At 42.6% G+C, this 25,036-nt stretch overlaps 1 protein-coding gene across 2 annotated transcripts in view; it reads left to right on the forward strand.

Annotated features, from left to right (window-relative positions):
- met (MET proto-oncogene, receptor tyrosine kinase) overlaps nt 1-24,704 on the forward strand; it is a 60,202-nt gene extending 35,498 nt beyond the window's left edge. For both annotated transcript variants that reach the window (XM_047596475.1, XM_047596476.1), the window contains exons 11-21: nt 5,266-5,475; nt 7,995-8,144; nt 12,529-12,682; nt 13,410-13,544; nt 14,646-14,906; nt 16,665-16,745; nt 18,725-18,906; nt 19,002-19,111; nt 19,742-19,907; nt 20,040-20,176; nt 21,954-24,704. In XM_047596475.1, the coding sequence (XP_047452431.1) occupies nt 5,266-5,475; nt 7,995-8,144; nt 12,529-12,682; nt 13,410-13,544; nt 14,646-14,906; nt 16,665-16,745; nt 18,725-18,906; nt 19,002-19,111; nt 19,742-19,907; nt 20,040-20,176; nt 21,954-22,230 (1,863 nt within the window). In that variant the 3' untranslated portion in view covers nt 22,231-24,704. The remainder of the gene's footprint in view (nt 1-5,265; nt 5,476-7,994; nt 8,145-12,528; nt 12,683-13,409; nt 13,545-14,645; nt 14,907-16,664; nt 16,746-18,724; nt 18,907-19,001; nt 19,112-19,741; nt 19,908-20,039; nt 20,177-21,953) is intronic.
- The last annotated feature ends 332 nt before the right edge of the window (nt 24,705-25,036 follow it).

Raw genomic sequence — 25,036 nt, forward strand, 5'->3', positions numbered from 1 at the left:
AGAAAAGCCAAGAACTAAAAAAAAAAAAAAAACAGCAGAGGTTCAGCGATCTCAGCTGGAACCAGAGCATAAAAACACAGGCAGTGTTGACTTGATATCTGCCCCTCAGATCTTAGTAAAGTCGGGTCTCAGCCTATCTCAGTTTTCCCACAAACATCAAAGACATTTTTTTATGATCCGTCGTGAAAAGCTGGCACGGTCACGCAGTCGAGGGAGGCTACACATGCACCGAAAAACAGCAAAAAAACAAGAATGGTGATCTCTGAGTTTTCACTTTGCTGGAGAGAAGTTGTTTCCTAACACAAAGCTCGGGGAGGGGAGTTTATGATGCCAGTGCTGCTTTGCTGGACCGCACATATACAGATACTTTGGTTTAACTGGAGGCCTCACCACAGCCAGACACCTGTCGCCTCAGTTCACAAATTGGCTTGTTTCTTGTCAGGCTCCTCTTCCTATCTCATCCCAGAGGACTAAATCCTTCCAGCTGACACCTGAATACTTCTTGCAGCTTCTTTCTTTTCCCATGCCCCACCACAGCTGGGGGTGTCTGAGAGCAGGGAGGGAGTGAAAGCAAATGCAGAAAGCTTTCACTTCCGACAGACGTCAAGGTGATTCAAAGCCCCCAAGTGCTTCCAGTGGAGCCGTTCATTGATGAAAAGCAAAACTGTGCTTGTAGGTTAGTGGGCTGTACGTCCCTACAGTACATTTATTAATGAAAGAAAAAGTCTTTGTGGAGAAACTAGCGTATCTGAACACATCAAACCGGCAGTTTTTATGTTTAGAATGCAGTTCACACATTTATATTTAGGGAATAGGGCTGAATTGAATAAACTATCAATGATTTACAGTTACACCCACAAAACTGACTTAGAGCTGTTAAGAAAAGATGTGGTGGTGGACATGAAACAAGTTCCTGAATGCCACATGCCAGAGAATGACTCAGAGATAAAACAGTAGGGAAGGTCAGGAGTTTAATACCGTAAATGCATGTCCTTACACAGCAGGGCTGTGTATAAGGCAAACGAGAAAAAAACAAAAGTCAGCAAAAGGGTAAGATCAAGAAACCAGTCCAGAAAATAACCAAAAGGGAAACTCATTAGGGATCAGACAATGCTCAATTGCCAGGATTAAGCAAGAATCATGCACAAAGATTTGCAATGGCTGAAATGCTCGAATGGAAAAGTACAGAGGTACAGAGTGACTCTCACCACCGGGTAATGTAATATATGCAAAGGTGAGGACTGGTAGATGTGATATAAAGGGCAGAAGAACATGTCATAGATACAACAGTATTCAGAATAAAACAGGAAGCAATCAGCTGGTGTGGGTCGTCAGACATCATAGATGAACTGATCCCATAGTTTTGTTCCAGGCGCATACCAGCAAGTCTTAGGTGGATGTCGTTCTGAAAGGTTGGGTTTAGAAAAAACGTCTTCTTCTACATCATTCATTCTGATGTAAATAATAACTTCAAAAAGCATCAAATATCTGATTTAAATGGAGAAATAATGATATACATATAAAATATTTACCAGAACTGACACAGCAGAACTGGAGATTTTACATCTGAAAGAAATGACCACACAACACAGCATGGTAGGAAATGGCATAAAGCCGCGCTGTATAAATCACTCTAGATTTGACAAGTACTTTTGTACGTGGGAGCTACGTTATGACTTGGCTTTTTCGCAGGCAGTTACAGTAATGATCCTTCTGGGACGGCGGAGGTTTCGAGATCGCTGGTTCTCTCATCACCCCACAGTGAACCAGCGATTGTATTTACAGCTGCTCCCAACCTATAGCCCTTCACCTCCTCTCCTTAAATAAGAGGAGACATCGACTGAACAATGAAAATGACTGAGGTTTCCACTAATTCACAGGATATTTTTCTTTTTTGCTACACCCATGGGAGGCAGATTTGAGGGGAGGGGGGCCCTACCGCCCTATAGTCCCATTCCACTCGCTCCTGATTGGGATGTGGAGAAGGAAGGTTAATTGGATTGCTTTTGTTAGTTGACCCAGTGCTACCCTCGCACACACGAACACACACAGTTTATAAGCATGTACGTGTGTTGTGAGTGGGTTTGTGTATTTGCAGACGCATGTAACGTCAAGAGTGTATGTGTCCATCTGGGCTGCTATGGCTCACTGGGGAGTCACATTGGCAAGTGTACGAGGAAGTTTTAACAGAGCTGCTGCTACTGCAGTCAAAGCAGCTCTCTGGGGAGTCAGATATCAGGCTGAGTGTTGGAAGTCAGATTTCAGCCTGTTTGTTATAAGTGTATAACAAGCTTTACAGATTCCGTAACACATTGATTTCTAACTGGTCTACCCCAAGGGTCTGCTTTGCTTCTTTGTTCTCAAGTCATAATGTGTTCAGAGCTCCTAGTGTGTTTTATTTCACAAAAGGGAACATCTAATGAAAATGTCATTGAGGTGCATTTGGTGCTGAACCCAAAGTGAAGAGGAGTATATTTCCATTTCACATAAGTACACAGTTCATACACAGACATGGGGTCATGGCATTCAGAACATTAAAACATGTTTCCGAAGGTCCTCAGACATCCAAGTCATAATATATCCAAACCGTGGGCTAAAACAAGCCACAGGGAAGAAAGAAACAGATTAAAACAGTCTCCTCTACCTACAGGCAAGAATCTAGTCATTAACAGACTAGTTTCCAGTGGGTAGCACCCACAGATGTTCCTATTTAAACCTCTACAAGACCTTTGAAAATCCCAGTCTAAAGTCATAGCAGGCACAGGGACAATCCCTTTGTGGTGTCACCCATAGGTTTTCAAAAGTGTAGAGTGGACTTACTGTTGCTGTAAAGGCCGTTCACATGGAGGTTTATGGTGATTGACTCAGTTTTAGAGCAAGCCTCAAGTGGCCATTAGAGAAACTGCAGTTATTTAGTGTTTAGTGGAGGTGGCTGCTTCGTCTTCACACTTAAGAAATTGTAAATACTGGATTTACTTGCTATTTGTCGATCATATTCACTTTTTTTTTTTTTCACCCCGGAAGACATTAGCTAAAATGCTGTTCTGAAACTGGAAACATATTCACAAAGTATTTATCTCATAATCTGACAGCATTGACACTCTTTGTTAAATAGCTCTAACCACACAATCGCAATATTCTGTGAAGAGTACATGAGCACACTAGTTTCTGTTTTCATAACATAGCTAAAGAAGAGGGTGATTGCGGAGCCGAAACAGTATTCAAAGTTATGGTCTTGTCACTGGCAGTAAAGCATTGTCTGGGTACACTGGTTGGGCAGTAAAGCTTGCACATGGCTTGGGACTCTGCTGTACCCAATATGTCCAGTAGGATGAAACCTACCAAAGCTTTGTAAATGACTCCATTGTATGACCACAACAACAATGTAAGCGTCCACTTACCAAACAATAGTGTGAATATTATGTCGTTAGTTGTTCAAAGGTCACATTGATCTAAGCACCTTGTTTTCACCTCTTGCCCGCTGAGGACTACTACTCAGCCATGCATCCACCTTTGTAACCCAGAAGATAAACACAGGCTCATTCATTGGCTCATCATTGGCTGTGACCACTGAGCAAACATTGATCTTTCAGCATGCAGACAAACAGAGTTTGTTCTGAGTGCACCTGCTTACGAGAATACGCTGCCATCACAGTTTTTAACGGCTTGCTTGTATTGATATATGCATTGCATAATTAAGAAGCCACAGTTTTCACAACGTCCTTGTTGTCTCTTCTTAACAACAAACATTTAGAAGCGAAATGACTGTGAGAGGTGAGGTGCGGTGGACCAAGAATAAAATGTTGACAGGCAGAATTTTACAAACATTTTATTAGCTGCTCACATAACCGTTGCTTGAGAAGTCATGTTCATGAGAAGTCAGCAGCTTATAGATTAGTATACCCATATACTGTATTTTTCATATCAGTCTGCGTCTGGTGAATTCTGGTATCATTGCCCCAGATCCAAATTACACTGACACTGTTCAGCAACGCTTTGAATCCAACTGACATGTGGCTGTTAAGCACACTAGCATGTTTGCTGACCTCTGTCGTACTTTTTTCACGTTGGATATCCCTCATGTAAGCCTGAAGCTCTCGTTGAAGTTCCCCTAATAACTGAACATGCCAAAATGTCACACACAAGCAAGTGTGCAAACACAGACATGAAGCTTGGCTTTCACAAGGCCATTCATACATCCAGCCACATAAGGTTTAGCTCTTTGTCTCGTAACCACAGGAGACGTCAACCTCAGCGTTTCTGTTCCTAAATACCTATATTCAATTTAAATGATGTGGAACTCTGCCACATTTCAATAAAAAAAAGTCTGTTTTCCATTTCTCCAAGCTGTCTGTGTCTCACCCGGGGGTGTTATTGAGCACAAAAGCTGGGAGGCCTGTCTTTGCTGAATCCAGCCTGGGATAAAACTGTTGTGCCCTTAGGCCACAGGTGTAAACACAGCAGTGGCTGCAGACAGGCGCTGTCCCATATAATGTTTAGAGTGTAAAAGAAGGAGCCAGACTGAGGATTACTGCCTTGTAGTTGACTTGGACTGAGTGAAGCTGTCAGTTGTCTTTAGGACCAATATAATCTGAGGTGTTGATGTGGTATATCCCTTCATGAGATTATGTGTCCTTGTATGCTTATACTTTCAAAGAAAAGTCAAACTTGAGCCCTGATTTCTTGTTTCTTTAGGGTATTATTTTTTGCATTAGGTTTGACGGTCTTATTCTATCAATGAAGGGTTTGGGTTTGAGTCACAATTGCAGCATTGTGAATGTGTTTTCCTTAAAAAAATAAATAAAAAAATGAAATTACATGTTTTGAAACCTTTAGAAAGCTCTAGTGCAATGACCATATGGACTGTGCCCCAAGTGCAGCACATATTCCTACAGGAGTAGAATTTGTACGCACAGAGAGACATTGTTAGAGGCATTCTTTTTATAGCTGTAAACAGGAAAGAAACGATGCCTCACTGATACATAAGCGCAATAACATTCATTTGTAGATGACCTATTACTATAGAAATACTCAGAATTCGCTTATTCATTTTTTAAAGAAGGCTCACAAACACCCTGTATTTTGATGATGACACTGTTCTTGAACATTGTCACAGTTATGAGGAGCATGTGTGAAAGCAGCTCAGCATGGTCTGCTCAGCACAGTCAAACATACATATCCAGTAAAATACCGTCTTAAGTGTATTTAAAGCAGTTCTAACTCATGGCAGTTTGTTTTACACCTTACCTGACATCTCTTCTCCAGAGCTGTGTGTATGGTGAAAACAGGACCTCCATCCAGTGCACCACACCCTCTCTGGCCAAACTGCCCCTGCAGCCGCCGGTGGTCACCAAGGTGGCATTTGGCCTGGACGGCTACTTAACAGAACCGTGGGACCTCATCTACGTGGAGGACCCTCACTTCCAGGACCCTAAGCTTACCTCCAAGGACAATAAGAGCATTGTGGAGCTCAAGGTGAGAGTCTTCTAACTCTAAACTCTAAATCTTCTAACTTTGCTCAGTTTAACATTTAAAAGATATCTGGTCTCCCTCAGCCTCCCAATATAACAGAGGTCAAGTGTACAACAGTACCTTTTAGGTAAAGACTACAGCCCTTCATTAAATGCCATGCTACAGGACTAACACCTGCAGAAACAGGTGCAAAATTCAAGATAACTGCAGAAACTGTCCAGTTTACAGTTGTCAAGTAAGATTTTTGTATTTTGTATCAAAGTCTTAAGAAGTGCTTAGAGAACAGCAAACGCATAAAAAAGGCAGAAACATGTCTGCAAAGAGCTAGCGTGGTGTTAAACTCTGCTGATTGTACTTTTTAAGTTACCTAATGAAGTTCACGGTCTACACCTCACCTCCTAATACTCACTCACATTCACACATAGAGTCATTCATGGTCCGCGTCAAGATGGGAAGGAAACAATACTGAAAGAAAAACAGGACGTGGACTCTGTTTCCCATCGTTTACACCTCGGCCCCAACCTCCCCATCCCTCTTCCACTGCCATACCTCTCCGTGTGTAGGCTCTCTGTTGACTTGCATTGTTCTTGCTGCTGAAGTCAAAGCCCTTGACATATTAATGCTGCTTTTCAAACAAGCCACCACAGTCCCCAGAGCCAGTCTGAGGAACACAATGAAATACGCATTTCTCCTCTTTTCTTTCCTCTGCTTTTTTTGTTGACTGAAGCTGGACGGTTTGTGGCAGCTGTGCTGAACTTCTCACAGGGGATGCTGGCATATTTTTTTTTCTTCTCTTCTCCTTCTTTCACTCTTTTCCCAGACTTGACCTTGGCCCCAGTGCTAAATCCACCACCAACCCAACATCTACCCCCCCTCATTCCTCCTTTCAGCCCAGACAACCCCCCCAGTTTTTACTCAGGGGGATGGACCAGGCATCCCACCGAAACAGGCCAGATTTAACGCCATCTGATAACCCTGCCTTGCAATGGCCTGCAGTTAAGGGCATTGCTGGGCTCATTTAGCACCATCTGATAACTCTCGCCTCAAAATGGCGGCTAGTAACAGCCAAATAAAGCAATATTTATCCCCTGACTGACAGCTCTCCACTAGTCTGGCAACATGAAGGAACCAGGCTGTTGTCGTTGGCTCGGGGCCAGGATCTTATCTCTGTTGATCACTTTACGGGACACTGGGAAGATACAATTATCATTGTGACAGTTAATTTAGAGTGCCTGGTATTCCTGCGACAGCTTTTTATAACTTGAACTCCTTTGTGTGCGGTATTGTCGCGTCTACAGTGGAGAGACGCACTGCGGCGACTCGTGTTGCCTTTCTGTGCAGCCTAATTGCGAGCGAGTAGGTGGAATTGTCTTGCTGTGTCTGCAGACTGCCAGAGTGCTGTGTGTGAGAGGGAAAGCGTGCGTGCGTGAGAGAGAGCGCAGGAACAGGTGCGAGCCTCCACTCTGTGTCAAATTGGAAAATCCCAAGCTGTCACGCACGGAATGTGATCATTCTCTTTATTGCCTTCTGCTGCACTCAAACAAGCGTGTTTATGTGCGCGTGTGTGTGTGTGAGAGAGAGAGGGGGGAGGGGAGAGGGGGGAGAGACGCGGAACCAGAGAAAACAGACGGAACGAGAGGGGACAAGAGCAAACTCGGAGAGCGAGGAAATAAGTGGAGACAGAAGAGCAAATTAAGCTCTGCTGTTTTCTCCCAGCTTCCCGTCAAACAGTACGCACCCGCTAACTCGGTTACACACACTCACGTGGAGAGCAGCTGTGTGTGCTTCCAGTCACATCTCAGAGGGGGGTTTTGTTGTCATCCCGCTAAAGGTCTCAAACAGAGAATATGTTGCTCTGTCTTACTAATATTAATAAGAAATTCAATTTATCCTCGCTGATTTCAATCGGGGTGTCTCATGATTAACTAACAAAGAAGCTTCGTTTGCCTCAGTTATATCTCACCATTTCCTCTTTACCCAGCGTTCCAAACCAGTGTGCATTCAATAACTCATGAATTTGTTCCTAAAATATTGCTCCACTCTGTGCAAATAGTTGCACAAAGAAAACTTGAATGTGAATGATAAGGACTTCACTGCTGTCGTGATAGGACTAGGGAATTGCAAAAAAAAAACAAACAAAAAAAAAAAACACATTCTTCTGCAATATCAAATTCAGACCTGGAATAAAGCCAGACGAGTGAATTGTACTTTGGTTTATGTACCCTGACGTCAACTGTAGTTGGGCAAAGAACTGTTTTCGTGATGTTTTTTGTGAAGCAGGTCGATTTTTGACCCTGAGTATGTGATTCAGGTGGAAATGGCATCCATTAGTTAATTCCAAAAGCATATTTTGTTGCCAGCTTATCTTGAAATGAACCATTTTTTTCTCTTCCTGTTCAGAAGAGTATCTTTGATTAAAGCAACAAACCTTCTGGTTGACGTGAACTTCTTTTGCAACTGCTAACCATACACTTCTCTTCCCCATTTTTTCTCCCTTTTGTCTCTCACCGCTACTACCACAGGGTGACCGGATGGACAGGGAGGCGATGAAGTGTCAGGTGCTAACTGTGTCCAACCACAGCTGCGAGAGTCTGATCCTGGTAGGAAACACTCTGGAGTGCACCGTTCCCACCGAGCTGCAGGCCGCCACCTCCAAAGAGCTGCAGGTGGAGGTGAGGAACACCCGCGCTACGCAGACAACAAGAGACGTGCAGGGGCTTGTACCAAAAGCCGCACTGTTTCCCCATTGTTATAGTTTTTTATCACAATTAGATAGTTGCCCATGAAGACTGTATAACTGCGTACGTGCTAGGTCAGACACAGTTGTACCCCTACACCTGGATGCGCGAGTGCACCCAGGCACCACCTCCATGTCACCTGTGCAGTAGTTGGTCAACAGAGACATTCGAATTAAGACAGCCTTTGTTTATAGAAAGTTATCACAAACACACATCCACACCCCAACTACACACACACATCCTCCTCACTCTGTCTGTGTGTGTGCATTGTGTGAAACTGTTTTTGTTGAAAGCATTAGCACGTTAGCATATGATGTTTTTGAGTTGAGGAGCAGCACCATATGTAAACACAATGCTTTTCCAAAAGAGAAGATGATTATAAAGACTTGTTGAGCAGGTTTCCAGGATTCTTTTAGAACACTTAGTGCTGATTTGCATACACCTACCTCACCCACACACCTCAAATTAGTTCCCTCCCATCTTGTGGTATAAAATATACATGTAATAAATGGTGATATCATAAGCCAGGTCCTCTGAGCCAAGAATGATCATGAAACAGATCTAGATTGGTGCTGTGTGTCAAACATCTGCTCTGAGACAAGTGGCTGTGATAAAGCACAAATCCACTAAGCCACTTATAATGCATTTATATGAAAATTCCCCCACTGTTTGTATTACTGGGCTCAGAGAAGGAATTTCAACAATAAAATGTATCATATCATATCACAGCACCTGGCTCTGAGGGGAGCAGCATGGCTAAAACACAACACGCACAGCGATGAAAGATGGACAAAGTATGTGCAGGCGCCTTTTCAGTTGTCATGATTAGTGTGAGTGTTTTTCATTGAATTCGGCTTTGGTTTAATAACATATACTCCAGGTTTTATTCGCTCAGCCTCTACTTTGTGGAGGTAAGAAACGACTGCTAGTCAAAAAAGATACATTTCATATCTGATTTATGAGCTGCCCTGATTTTTTTCGTATTATTATTTTAGATTGTTGCTCCTACGTATTTACCCATAGAGCAAAAAAGAGAAAGAAAAAAAACCAGAAAAAAAAACATGCGAATAAACAAATAAAAAATCACAACGTCAGAAATGGGAATCTGATAACACTGACAAATAGTTACAACAATACAAAAATTAGCTGCAAATGAACGGAAACAACAATTTAAATGCTTCCAGCGGACCCCAAAATCTAAAGAAAATGCTCTGAATAAAACGATTAAAGTTGAAAATGAGTTGGGTATGTATGTTGTCATTGCTAAAAAAAAAAAATAAATAAATAAAAAGGCTTATAAGGAGTAATGCGTCAGCAGATTTTAAACACCACTGATAAGTAGCAAACATCATCAACTCCAAAAGTCATAAAGCTTTGAATAACAAGCTCATCCCAGATGGGTTTCATCACTTTTTATGGGTTCCCTGGAGACGTTCCCGTTGTCGTCTGTGCTACCTGCCGAGCGTTTCTGTATTTGCTTTGCATGTGTTGTGTCAGACGGACGGAGACATTTTCTTATCTTGCTTGTGTTTAGTCTATTTGCATGTGTTTTCTTGAGCTGCAGTGCACTGAGCTCTCTAGGCAGCAGTAACATACATCACTAACATGCAAATTCAGACACCTGCATACGTGTCACACACCTATAGGCGCCACCTGCGCAAGGGTTGGTTAACAGCAGCACTTTAATCGAGACAGCCTTCTGTTTATACAGACTGGCCACACGCACATCCTCTTTACACCACTCAACAGAAGTTTTAATTATTAGATTTGATCAGATGCAGTCTTGTTATGCACAATAAATTAAAGACAACATCACAGTAGGAGGTATCGGTAGGCAGTAACAGGGTTGCTCTGCCAGTAGCCACATTGAACACTTCATTACGTACTCTGGGACGTTCTTGGAAAATAACACATTCACAAAAGAACTTGAAATACCCTCCTGTCCTAATACAGTCCCTTATGAAAACCCTTTATTACACAGTGTGTTGAGTGAATGGGCTCAGCAGCCAGCTGTCACTGGAATATAAGTCAAGCAGCTTTTGAATTGCTAGAAGGCATTGTACAGTACAGAGATGTCAGAGAGCACCCCCACACACATTTTCACACACCATGAGCCCCATGCAGCAATATTCTCTTAAAGGCCCCTTTAAATGATTTTTTGGTACGAGCAAACTAAGGAACGTTCAACTCCAGATGCACCAAATATTCTCCAGTCAAGTCATTCCAAGATGCTGAATCATGAATCTCACTTGGTCAGGGCAGGGGCGAATTGATCCACTGCTCCAGATAAATTAAAGACAGACACACCAGTTGCATAAGAATCGTACGTAAGCCACTCAGAAGCTGAACACATTTTTTTTCTTGCCATCTGTAACATTGAAACAATCATAAACATTACCTTAACTCGATTAAACTCAAGTAAAAAGCGGTATTACACTTTGTTACTAACTTTTTATGTTGTAAATTTAATTTTAAAGGATAAAACTGGCATTGCTCCCATTGATCTACATTCAATAGACAGCTTGATTCAGTATTTAATAGAGGCTGACTGGGCAGTTACAGCTTTGATTGCTCTTGCTCATCTGGATCAAAAAGGTTATTTAACTGGTCTTGTCCTGAAGCTACTATGCACTGTCTTGGCCGTATCCTCTGGTTCACTAGTGTGCTGAAAGATGACCCGCTGCTCCAGTGTCAGGTTGCTGCACTCTGGGGCTGGTTTTCTTCAAGGACCTCCATATATTTTGCAGTTTCAGTTAATTCTGAGCAGCCTCCCTCTAGCTGCTGCTGCTCAGTAGCAGCCCTGTAGCCTGATTCTGCCACCACCATGCTTCAGTGTAATGGTGATGACGTGGAGCTGAAAAGCAGTGTCTGTGGTTCAACAGACATATTGCAAATAGTGTCGGTTTTTGAGTCGTGAGCCCCGTCAAATCTATCTGATGAATCCCAAACAGTCTGACGATGTTTTTAAAAGAGGCTCACGTCTAACTGCTCTATAATTAAAGCTTGACTGATCGAGAGAAGCTGGGACGTGGCCATCCTTCTGGCAAGATCTTTCATAAGGAGAACTTCTTAAGGTCTGTCAGCGTGACAGTTGGATCCCTGCTCACATGCCTGGCGAAGGCCCTACTCGCTCTGTTACTAAATTAAGTTGAACAGTCAACTCTATGAAGAATCCCGGTGGTTTTTTCCATATGACACATATCAAGGCCACTTAGCTTGTGGGAAAACAAAAGTAAACAAGATTGATTTTTATTACATATAGCATCCTTTTTTTGCAGAAACATCCCAGCATAAAAAGTTTGTTCACACTAATACAGACTAATATTAGATGATGGGATTTATGCGTCATCATGTCATCCTTAGAGATAATATCCCGTGGTTACCTCCAGAACAAACTTTATCCAGATCATCGCTGCAGACTTGGAAACTGGCCCTCTGAAGGAAGGCTTTATCTCAGGGGAGGGTCAGCCAATATCTCTCAACTCTACAAACCTCAACACACACGCAAATTCTTACATGCTCTACCTTCAGACGTACTCAGACAGTCTCATTCACACAAAACCACATATTCACACACCCCCACACACAGACATACGGCCTCATCTGCAGCAGCAGGCAGCAGTAGAAAACTCATTTCCACCGAACCTAATAACGGCAGAAGCAATATCACTGATGTAATCTGCCTCCAGACTGTGGCAACAGACTGTGTTTGTTTGTGTATGTGTGTGCTTGCTCATTGCATACCATGTGTCTGAATGCCAGCTCCATAGATTTTAAATGCCTGTGCCTATGCCATATATGACATAATGCATCGCGTACACGTGTCACGTGTACTGTGGCGGTCATTGTTTCTCATAATCTACGTAAAGACAAGTATAGGACAATGTTAGTACAGTGTTGGGACAATGACTTACTGAAGTTTTGGGTAAAGTAACTGGCAGCAGTTCAGGTCCTTCAAAGGCCTCCAACCCACAGCCCCAGCAGTTACTTAGTGACGCTCTGTCGGGCATGTGCTCCAACAAATCCACTAGTTGATCAACGATCTAATTTCAGCTCTCACTTGATTGCTCTCAGAGCAGTAACACTGCTGCTCACTGCACTGACTTCATCAGACACCCAATACATTCTTCCAATACATGACCGGTTGGTCTCAGGCTTGTGGGAAATAACCAATTCAATGTTGTTACAGAAAGTTTTATTTTGTAGCAATGTTTAAAGTATAAAGTGTGGAACAAATGCACACAAGGTGTGGTCATCTGTGGAGGAAGGGTAGTCAAGTATTAATATTTTCAATATGTCCTTCCTTCACCTTTTTCAGTGGCGCCAAGCGGACTCCATCAGGCATCTGGGCAAGGTGACACTGGCGCGGGAGCAGGACTACACAGGCCTGATCGTGGGTTGTGTGTGCGTCAGCCTGCTGCTGTTGCTGCTGGGAACACTGCTGATGTGGAGGAGGAACAAACACATCGATGGTAGGAGCAGAGAATTTGCATAAAGGCTGGTTCACTCAGAGACTTCTGGCCTTAGAATTTGACTTTAATGTCAGACATTGAGGGTGGTTTTACGGGCCTTTGTAATTTGAACTGCTCTTATGTTTGTTAATTGTAGTTTATGAAAAGTTTTGGCCTGCACAGTTGCAAAGGGAGGGACTTTAAAATAATTTACTGCCAGAAGGTAGCAGCACAAGTCACGATGAGCCAAAATAAAAAAGAATGAAATGTACAACTTTATTGCATATGCCAGACGTTAGCAAATATACGTGTCAAATGAGTGGAATATCCATTATATATGGAGAGAGATATGCGACATAACAAGGGAATCATGCTTTTTGTTTTATTTGTATTGAACTATTTCAGTGTGCCCCCATTTCTGTTGTGTGTACTTTAACGTGTGCATTTTCTTGTGTATGTGTTAGACTGTGTGTCTGTTTGCAAATGAACTTCAGTGTGTCTTTTCTAACCTGTGTGCACGTGTGTCTGCTGGGTTTTGTTTTGCCTGGTGGATTTACAGTGAGTTTGCGTGTGGGGCGCACCGGTGTAAGCGCTTTGCATTTGTCAGTAATTCACGTCTCCAATTCTTCTGTCTTTTCTTGTCTTATCTCCTTCCCCTCCTCACCATTCTACCTGTACCCAAATCTCCTCCTTCTTTATTTCTCCCTCAACCTGTTCTTTTCTATTCTTGTTCCGCCTTTGTCTCCAGATCTGTCTGAGGTGTGGTATGATGGCCGGGGTCACATCCAGCATCTGGACAGGCTGGCTAACGCAAGGAGCGTCAGCCCCACTAACGAAATGGTCTCCCACGAGTCAGTCGACTATAGAACAACCCTGCTGGAGGGTACGTCAACCAGATAAGCCCCCTTCCCTGCCCCACCTGGCATACACATGCCCCCCTCCCCGTCCCTCCCCTCCGGCATGCCTGACTGTACATGTTTTAAACTAACACCTGTAGCCTTGATGAAATGTGACATTTTTAAATTTTTAAATCAAGCAGCTTATCAGAAGCCCTCACACCCACCGTGGATTATCTTAACCCGGTGTTACTGACCCCTGATAACTTGTTGTTGTCTGTTGGACAGTCAGTGATTGATCGCTTAGAAACAAGTAATGCAGTTTGTCCCAAAACTCGCCTTCATTTGCATAACATAATAGAAACAACACACATGCTGGTGTAATCACCATTAACACAATAGATATTTCCCTACCATCATATTTCAAGATAATGAAATAAATGTCATGGATTAATGGCTCATTAAAGCTAAAACAATATATAAAACTGCAGAATAAATGGCAATTCAATGTGGGTTTGTAACTTCTCTCATATCACATGCACATTTTTGTTAGCCAAAGACAGTCTAAAGCGAGTCTGGCTGTTACATAATAGTTTGTTTCAGACACAATTTCTTCTTGAGTCTGCTCTCATCAAGTAAGCTGACCATCATACTACGCTTCAAGACTTTGGCGTTATCCTCACTGTGGTTTTGGTACTTCAGTGCTTGGATCCTGAGGGCGTGTGGGAGGCTCATTGTATTATGATCCATGAGTATTATGAGCAGAGCAATTTTCCTGCTGCTTAAAAGTGACGTGAGTGGCTTAAAATGAGAAGGTAGACTTACTAATGAACTAATGCTTGCCCTTGGGGAGAGTCGGGGTGTAGGATCAGTAGCTGAACGTCTAGAGTTGAGTTTTGTGCTATAGCCACTATTTTGTTGTGGCTTTTTGAGGTAAAGTGTGGGTAATTCTTCACTAATTTTCCTGCCACTAACGGCATCAGAGAAGAAATCAGAACCTTTGTTTTTCCAGCCTCCATCACAGTGTCAAGTTGCTCTCTGCCTTTGTAGCTTTCCCTCTCCGATCATGTAACACATCTTGACCTCTGGAGGCCCCCACTGATACAGTCAGCGACTTCTGACCCCCTCCATCTCCATTCCCTTTCCAGATCAGGGTACGGACAGACCCGAGACGTGCCGGGCAGCTCCCCCCGTCTATGGGAGCAATGGGGAGCTGCTTTCCCCCAGACTGGCGGCACTGTCAGGTGGGATGGTTCTGGGGATGGAAGGCGAGTTGATGTCACCTCTACTGATGGCCCCAGTCCACATCGACCCATCCTGTCTCCACCCAGACCTGCTAACGGAGGTGCAGCACGTGGTGATCGCCAGGGAGCAGCTGATACTCCACCTGAACCAGGTCATCGGCAGAGGTCAGTCACACCTCCTGTGTCTTTACTGCTAAAGGTTTCTGAGCTTACTCTAAGGAAACAGGAGTGCCAAAAGCTGGCCAAGAAACAATTCTGCTTCTCTGCTATACATAGAGATGAATGAATGAATTTGTTTATTCATGCATGTCCACTTCTAGATTACTATGAAGGCAGGAGAGGTACATGTTAAATTAAGGGTCTTCAAGGAAAGGATGCATTAATACAATCAGATCATTTACAGTATACCGTGAATCATATATTGTATTATTATTATTATTATTAATATTATTATTATTAGCATATTCTAAATTTTCTTACTATTTATAATGGGTTAATTTCTCTGTGTTGAAGAGAAGAAAAGAAAAGAAAATTGACCAGATGCCAAAACTATTACTACAGATTCCTGTACACATCCTGACTAAATAGCCCAGTCAGTTAAGTGGCCATATCCTTAGTATTTGTAACCTGCCCTTCTGAACAGGGAAATAATAAAAACCTTATTTACTTAAAGTTTCGAAAATTAAAATAGTGCCCACAAAGAACTTAATTGCTGGCTTTATCAAACCGATTTGCAGAAACAGGATCACCTCCTATTGAGGTGCGTAAGCATGCGGCTCAGGCGCACAGATCAAATTAGATATCAAGAGGAGAAAGGCCCCAAACCCCTCCTTTTCACAGAAAGCAGCCCTCTGCCCCCTCATCTGAATTACCCCCCGAAGAAAAAAGCCTGGATTTGGAGGCTGGAGTTTTTCAAAGCACCGTTGTATGATTTGTTCACAGCTAGTATTCCCAGGGTCCCATTGTTGGGAGCCGTAATCCAACACTCTCAGCCATCTGCACGGACGTGATAGGAGAACACCGCGCTCATTTCATTCGTGCCCCCCTCCCAGTCTGGGGCAAGCCCCCGCGCCTTAAAGAGGAGATATAATTCAATAAAATGCACAATAATTCAAGCGGGGTTGGCACTGGTTGTTAGCATGTGTGGGGTATTAATGAATAAAGCTTCATACTGGGTTACATGGAGAGGGAAGATTTATTGGGATGCTAATGGTAACTCAAGAGAATCAGAATTCGCTGTTTATGGTGTGAAACACACATGCAGAGTCAGATGTACAGACCAGTCAGTGATTTTTTTTTTTTTTCGGACCAGTGAAATCACCACGGTGAGTCCTAGCTTTAATTTTCCTGTGTAGGAATGCGGACAGAAATGTTTTCTGTCTGATTTCTGTAATTCCTGTGATCATGGAGCCAACTGGCATGAAATGATCCCTAAATCATTACAGAGGCTCTTTGGAGGAGACGGTTTCAATAAGCCAAGATCTAAATCTAAATATGGCCCACAATGTCTCAGGGCAAGCTAAGTGGATAATTTAGATGATGGCATTCAGTTGTGTCCATTTAGGGGTAAGATTCAGATACTGTGGTTTACTTACTGGATCTGTTTGGACATCAAGTCATGAAGCAGGCGATGTTATCAGAATCAGAATCACTGTGACATTACGGTCCTGCTTTTTAGCCAGGTTTGTGACTAAATCTCTGGTTTATGGGGCCCACAGCTAATGCAGACAACCAGTTCCCAGTGATAACGTGGCCTCTGTCACATTCACAGTCAGTCAGGCTTAACGTGTTGCATCTCAGATATCACCATCATTTGTGCAGAGTAAAATGTGTTATTTGGAAGCTCTTGACAGGTTTAAACAAGAGTTTTTGCACTCCCTGATGTTTTCTGACTAATGCCATGCACTATGTTCTAACCTGCAGGCCACTTTGGCTGTGTTTTCCATGGAACACTGCTTGAGCCAGACGGGCAGAAGCAGCACTGTGCCGTCAAATCCCTGAACCGTAAGTTAAAAGCTTCTTTATTTTCAGGACGTGAGCCATAGCCCTTACATCCACACTAATAACATTTCCTGTTGAAACTCACAGATTTTGCTTCATTTACACAGCACGCACTCACTCTGCTCACATTCATGGACCCTTAAAACTCTTTTGGAAACAATTCTGTTTCCAAAACCCTGTTTCAGATTGTAAATTCCAGGTACTGTTTTTGTCTGGATAGACAGAAGAGATGATTTCATCCTTCTAGTAGACTACTACTCCACTGTTTCCTTTAAAATACTGTCTTAAAACTAAGCAATCTTTGTCCAGACAGATGTTTTCTAAAATAATTTTAGAAGTCATCCCCATCCATGTTAACATCCCCAAACACAATATACACAAACACAAACAATACTCCAGAGGCACCAGTAAGGAAGATTGAGACAGCTGACAACAAGCTGGAACTGCTACTGATAGTAAAATGAGATTTAAAATTGTTGCTAAGCGCATGCTGCATGGCGCCACGTGGCTTTAGCCTCAATGTTAGCACAAGCTGGAGGAAAGAGTGCCTCGTTCAAAGAATTCTGAGATGTCGATCATTTAAACGCAAGACAGATGCGTTCATGTTTTTTAATGTTTTATGTGCCAAAACGATAAGTGTGTTCACATGCTTCACACATCAGATTAGAGTTTCATCCTGGTTTATATCATATTCAGGGTTATGGTGTTTACACTGGGACATGACAACCCCATATGCAAGATGCAGGTTTCTGATCATATGTCAACATTTTTCTCCATCTCAGCCACTCTTTTCTTGTCCAGCAGTTCAAAAACCTGGATAAGCTACTTTTCGGCCACAGAGCAGGATGAACATGGTTTGAAACCTGGATTCTGGTCAACATTAATGGAATTAATTCACCCTCCTCCTTTGTTCTGTTTTGTAGTGTAGAAATTGAGTGGATCCCAGTCCCCCTCCCAACCCACACAAAGACTCAACACACTCTCTTCTGGTCCAAACATATTCACATCCAGTCACAATCATTCAGTCCCACATCTGCTTGTATTATATTGCATACTTATTGTATGATATCACAGCGTCCCAATAGCATTATGGATCTCATCTCATCAGAGCCCTGAGTCCTTTTCAGCTTGAGATGATGGTGATGAATGAGGGTCTGATGGTGAGGACGGCATTAGGTCCCCTCCTAATCGTGTAACCTGTCAGTTGGATCAGAGAGATTGATGCTGGGACAATATGGAGAAAGGGCCTATGTAGTCAGAAAGAGCCACCAGCCACAGTGTGATGGGATGAGCTTGGCCTTTTGGGGTCTAGTCCACAGGGATTAGAACCTCTTTTTATTAATTTTAGTGAACTCCCAGGGCAGTTTCGTATTGTTTGGCATTTTGTTTCTATTGTGAGTCCAGGCTTTTATAGGTGCCACAATAACAAGTGGCCAAAATGATAATTATCAATGACCTTTTTTATCTCGGTAATGATTGGTGCTTAAAGTATAACATTACATCATTTTCTTCCATAACTTTCAAATCAAGGGTCTGAAATGAAATGTTTTCTCTTTCTGTCTTTGGGGTCTAACCTCAGCTGAAGACTAATCGTCCGCCTGAAGAGCTTCTATCTCTAACCAGATTACAGCAGAGTCAGTGGGGCTAAAGTGCGAGGCACCAGAAGCAGGGATGCAATTGGCAAATGGAATTTTGGCTTGGGTCAGGTCTGGGTGAGGGTATTCAGGGAGGTTGTTTTCATCGCACTGTAGGTTTCCATCACTGTCCTTATTCCCTAGGGAGCTCAAAGGAATGACCTTCCCACTGGTGTCAAAACTGCAGAGCTGCTACTTATCATCAGCTGTAGTTCAAGCTATCAGCATTCCAGCCGTTCTGTGACTGTTGGTCTAAGACATTTCTGATACATGGAGACCAAATCCTTAGCCGTCTGTTACTTAAAATGAAATTTCAATCTTTTTTTTTCTTTTTCTTTTTTTTACAAGGAATCACAGACTTGGAAGAGGTGTCCCAGTTCTTGAAGGAGGGAATCATCATGAAGGACTTCAGCCATCCTAATGTTCTTTCTCTACTGGGTATCTGCCTTCCACCAGAAGGGTCACCACTGGTGGTCCTGCCCTACATGAAGCACGGTGACCTGCGCAACTTCATCCGTGATGAGGGACATGTAAGGCCACGTGAAATTCAAGGCTCCCTGTTCAGATATTGCGTTGCTTTGAGGTGATGTTATGAAGAGTTGCTCATTTGAACTGCTTCTTCCAGAACCCAACAGTCAAGGACCTGATGGGGTTCGGGCTACAGGTGGCCAGAGGCATGGAGTATCTGGCCAGTAAGAAGTTTGTCCACCGAGACCTGGCTGCCAGGAACTGCATGTAAGTCGCATTTATTCACTGAACCTTAAATGAGTGTGTAATATATATATATACACCAATCAAGTATAACATTATGACCACCGACAGGAGAAGTAATAACATTTACCATCTTGTGACAATACAACTTTTGGATCTGGCTTTTATATGGATGATACTTTGACATGTAGCACCCACCTAGACCAGACCAGGCACCCCCACCCCATGGTGTCGACACTCATTGATGGCAGAAGCCATCCCCAACAGGATGCAGCCTGACACAGTTTAGGAACAACTCAAAAACACGAAGAACAGCACAAGGTGTTGACCTGACCTCCAAATTCATTAGATCCCAAACTGATGAAAGATCTGTGGGATGATCCACAGAAGCCCTCAACCCATAGAACCCATAGGACCCACAGGCCCCCGATAACATCCTGTTACCAGACACCACAGGACACCCTCAGATGGATCATGTCCATTCTCTGATGAGTCACAACTGTTTTGGAGGCATAAATGAGACCTACACAATATTAAGAAGGTGGTCATAATGTTATGCCTGATGGTGTAAATATAAAGTATATAAAATGAAAAGAAGGGAAGCAGAACATAACACAAACACATCAGAAAGTAATCACCTTTTTGCTCTGACAGGCTGGATGAGAGCTACACAGTGAAGGTGGCGGACTTTGGCCTGGCTAGAGACATTTATGACAAAGAATATTACAGCGTCCACAACAAGAGCGGCGTCAAGCTGCCCGTCAAATGGATGGCTCTGGAGAGTCTGCAGACGCACAAGTTTACCACTAAGTCAGACGTGGTAAGTCAAATCTTAACTCCATTTGTAATGGAAACTTGTGATATTATCTCACTTTCATTTACAAAAAGGCATGTGTTGTTAGTAAGAGAAACAGAGTGACGTATGGCGCTCATTTCATCACTTTTTCTCCAGTGGTCGTTTGGTGTGTTGCTGTGGGAGCTGATGACCCGTGGAGCACCACCATATTCTGACGTGAATTCCTTCGACATCACGGTGTTCCTCCTGCAGGGGAGGAGGCTGCTGCAGCCAGAGTTCTGCCCTGACGCCCTGTGAGTGCAAACACACACATATTTATTCAGCGCACATATTATTCACCTGTCATTCACCTCAGTCAGCAAAGCAATCGGCTTCTCGTGAAAATAGATCTAGAGTCTGATAAGATGATAGCAAAGGACGGAGACAAAAAAAAAAAAAACAGAAAAAGGTCCAAGTGAAAGAGCTGTGTAAGCAGTGGAAGTCATAAATAAAATGCACTCCAAGTTTAGGCCATCCATCATCCTCGGCGAGGGTCTCAAACCCACTTAAACTCTTCTCTATCTTTAGCCGAGCGTCACATCTCATCACATCTGTGGGTCAAATAAAAGTCACTTTTTTTTGTTTCAAATGGAAATCCAGCAAGTGTGATATTTCTTTTATATTTTGCTCTTCTTGTTGCTTAGCACTTGTTGCTGTTGTAGTTAAGTGCTCACCCATCACTCAGAGCGGCGTCAGCAGTGCAGAGATTACCCTCTTTCTTGTGTTTTCTTTCGTCAGAGTTTGAGTTTCGTTCGTTGGCGTCGGATCATTTCGAGATTGCAAAGCAAAATTGTCAGGCACTCACTCGCAGCTCTAAACTGAAGGTTAATTTTGATTAATCTAAGACAAGAGCAACCTCTATTTATGAAAGCACTAAGTGGTGGAAAGAAACAAAAGACATTTATTTACATGAAAATATCACATCAGTGTCAGTACAGTCCACACATCCCCTCACTCAACACCACAGTATCTGAATAGTCGTTATCCTTTAAACCCCAGACCCATTTGTACTGTGAAGCAATGCCAAGAGTGATCTCATGCAGCGCAGATAAAACCCCACGTTGCCCTGCATGCCATTTGTCTGTGAAAATTAGCGGGGAGTAGGAGTGTTCAGGTGAGAGGGAGGCAGAGGCCCAAAATTCCCAAGCTGTAAATTAAACAGAGACGTCAGGAGGAGATGCATGTCTGCAAACATTCTTTAGCTCTGATCGTTCACAGGACTATATGGGACACAATAGACACTGGCATACCTTGAACATGCAGTAACAGGGCATTCCTCTTCATTTCCTGAACATAATAGCCATGTCAGGGAAAGAAAAATAACACTGGCACCATTAAAGATCCAGTTTCTAACGGGCTGAATGGTTTGGTTGCAGAAAAAAACAATAAGTCCACTCCCATTTCTGATGTGGAAGTCAGCCTTATCTTCGAAACACGTCAACAGAATTAGCAGTCGTAGAACCTTTCCTATTTCACATACATAACACCTGTCAGGGAGGAATGGCTCGCACATTTTTTCAGAGAATGATGATAATGATGAGATTATGAAATGAACTATAAAAACCTTACAGAGCGTTTTGGAATGAAACTCTTTTGATAAAGAAAAGGAATCAAAACGAGATGTCGAACGCAAACCTTAGATCATATAAAATTCAAGAACATTGTTGAATTAGTTTGTGATTAAATAATGAATGAAGGCTGCTGCTAATGCTGAATGTCTTCTCATAATCAAGTATGTTATCAAGAAAATCCTCTGATTTTATTTTCTCAAAAGTGAAATTTGCTCATCTTTTATGCTTTATGAGCATTATTATTAACAAAGAAGAAAGCCATCACCAATGACAGTGGAAATTTAGTCCAATTTTGCCTCTGCAAAAGTAGAGAAACTCACAAAAAGGAGGATTTCCCACTGAGATACACTTAACCCATGAAATTGCAATTATTCTGTAATTTCTAGGTTGTACTACCAAATGATGTCTCATTTCTGACAAAGGAATGTTGTGTTCTGATTCCTTTCCCCTCTTCCTTTAGCTACACGGTGATGATCGAGTGCTGGCATCCAAAGCCGGAGCGGCGGCCCTCGTTCTCCGAGCTGGTGTCGCGCATCTCCGCCATCTTCTCAAGCTTCAGCGGGGAGCACTACGTCCTGCTCAACACCACGTACGTCAACATCGACAAGCTGAGCCCCTACCCCTCCCTCCTCGGCTCCACCGCCTCTTCCTCGTCCTCTTCCGAGCCCTCTACCTCCACGTCCCTGCCATCCCAGTCCACGCTCTTTTCCCACATGGAGCGTGAGTGCTGCACCTGAGAGCAGAAAAAAGAAGAAGAAGAAGAAGAAGAAGGAGGGGGAAGGGACTCGGAACGAGAGTAAGGAAGAAAAACGTGAGGTGATGAAGACTGTTTGAGAACTACTGTATAGCGGTTAAAACACTGGACACTACATGCTGAGGAAAAACACAGACTGATCCGGAGCTTGGACTGTTCTCTCAGTGTACATAGATTGTGGACGTTTGACCTTCTCAAGCATCGCCAAACAACAGCGGCCTCCATGAACTGTAGGGCTGACCTTATCGACTTCCACCAACCTTTTCATTGACCTTGGGGAGCGCGAGGTCAGACTTTGTTTGTCTTTTACAAGACAATTACAAGGCACAGGAACGCCTCCTCCTCCGCCATCACATGGGCGCATCTCATTGACCGCTGCCCACACACACGGAGAGGATAGACTTCCACCCTTCCCTTGGTGGCATGTGCTTCAGTATGTTGATGTGTCTTGGACCTTCATGCTGTCTGTAATGTGAATGTGTGACAAATGGCCATGTATTCATGTTGTATAAAAAAAAATCACACCTCAGCAAAACCATAAACAACATATGATCCTGAGAGGCTATGATAGATTTTGTTGCCTCAGGTGAGTAAATTGAGGCGCGATTGGGGTTGATGTCAGCAGGTGGGTGTGAAAAGCACGATGTGTAAAGAACCTGCTGTCTGTGTGCAGATCACTGGATGCTTTATTTCTATCATAATCTTTGGACAATTAGCTTTTGAAGTGCTTGGAAAAATATGCCTCACTGTCAGACCGGGACTCGCCAGAGTAGGATCCTCAGATTCTTCTGGTAAAAAGAGTTAAAAGCGCCTCTCATACAACTCTATGCTAAAAAAACTCACAGTTCTAGGGATTGTTTTTTCTTGGTAAATGAGCTGTATGTCGGATCTAGCCTGGAAGCCAGATGAACTTCCCTGCCCTGTGCTATAAAGCTGGCCTGGAGTTGATCCGTTGGGAACTAATATTGCTCCAGCAAAGATCTGCCAGGTCCATCAATTCGGGTGGGCTATGTGGTGATGGACAGAAGAGTAACAGAGATGTAGTCACACACGTCATCTGAGGTATTTTGTTTCTCTGATTCCGTTGAAACACACCCCTAATGAAATCCAAATGGAGTGTTACCAGACTCATATCCTGGTAAGAATTTATCTTGCTATGTGAGGCTATGATGGACCTGCATCTGTTTTGTGAAACTTACAGTTGACTGACATGCTGTACCAGATAAAATGGAAGTATGTGAGTGCTTTCGAGGGTTTTCAACTCACAGTTCTTTCAGTCTTGAGTTAAAGTTTTCCTTCAAAAGGCTCATCTGTTTTCTGAGCAGGATTATGCTGTCGTGTGACCATCAGTGATGACAGCTGTATATCACTGTACCTTCATGGCGAAGGTGCAGTTACGATGAAGAAATATTTTATTTGTTGAAAGATCAAACCTGTGTGGTGGCAATTTTATCTCTATATACTGACACAGTTTTAGATTTTCTACATCCGCTGGTCACCCTTGGCTTTCATTCATTTCAGCACAATATAAAATCATTTTATACTATAATCTTCTTGAAAATTGAGTCGTGTAATGAATCACAATAAATAAGTAGCTTCAGAATAAGTTTTGTTATGTTTTAATTTTTGTCCAACAACTGAAATAATTAATATTAATCGTTCACAGAGTTAGGATTTACTTTTGGAGCATGTTGGTTTTGATAGTGATGTCATGTTTTTATAGAATCATCTTCAATTTGTTGATGGACTCAATATCTGATTTTCATACTGTGCTGAAGGGAGGAAATCAAAGGCTACCTGGAAACATGACTAGCAAAACAATCTAATTTACAAAGTAGTTGAAGTAACCTCCATTTGCCATAAATGGAATAAACATTTGCAAACCATGTGACCATCGCCCCTTTTATCATTATTTTGCCTTTAGTTGTTGTTGTTTTGTTGTTGTTTTTTTTCTGAATGGCACCGATGTGATTGGGCCATTGATGGACAGGTATGAATGTTTGCTATGACAAGAAAATTGCTGTACTTTATTTTTGTATTGATGATGAGCCTCTTTTTAAGATGTGGGCCAATGGGGAAGCCAGTGGTGAGTGAACTGCGCTGCAACAATAGACAAAGCCACTCAATCAACCTGTTGCTCTCAAGACAAACCACTGCCATTTTGTAAATAGGAGAATGGATCATAAGGATCTTTGTTGGTCTGTGTGGATGCTCACTTAGCTTCTGATCATTACTGCTAGGTCATTGTGAAAACAGTAAAGAATGTTGAACAAACTGGAGCCACCTCACCAAAACTCAAAGACTGCTGACCATGTGATTCTCCAACACATTGTCTGAGCTTAACACTGTCTGTTCTATGTTTGATGTCTGTAAAAAATCCAAATCCTGAAGGTACATGTTCTTACGTATTGTCAAATGGACTTTGTCAGTGTAATAAAGCTATACTATCAGAGTTAACTACTGGTTTGTGTGTCATCTGTTCACAGTTGCATGTCTTCTACCGTGCAAAACTTCCTTGAGGCTAATATAAAACATGTGTAGAGAACTGTGATTACTATGCATCATACCTTCCATTTAGTGGGCATTGTGCAGTTGAAGTGCAGCTGTTATTGCCACAGTTTCACAATGGACAATAAGATATTGTTAGTGCAATGACATTCTGTAATCACAAGAGTGTAGGTTTTGGAAAACATCTAAATTCAGGCACAGGTTTGAAGGTTTTGTTTAAAAAAAGATCAGTAGTTAGAAAAAGATAGATAGTTATTTGGGCTCAAAGTGGACCAACATGA

Source organism: Mugil cephalus, chromosome 10 (genome assembly GCF_022458985.1).
Source record: "Mugil cephalus isolate CIBA_MC_2020 chromosome 10, CIBA_Mcephalus_1.1, whole genome shotgun sequence".
Classification (NCBI taxonomy): Eukaryota; Metazoa; Chordata; class Actinopteri; order Mugiliformes; family Mugilidae; genus Mugil; species Mugil cephalus.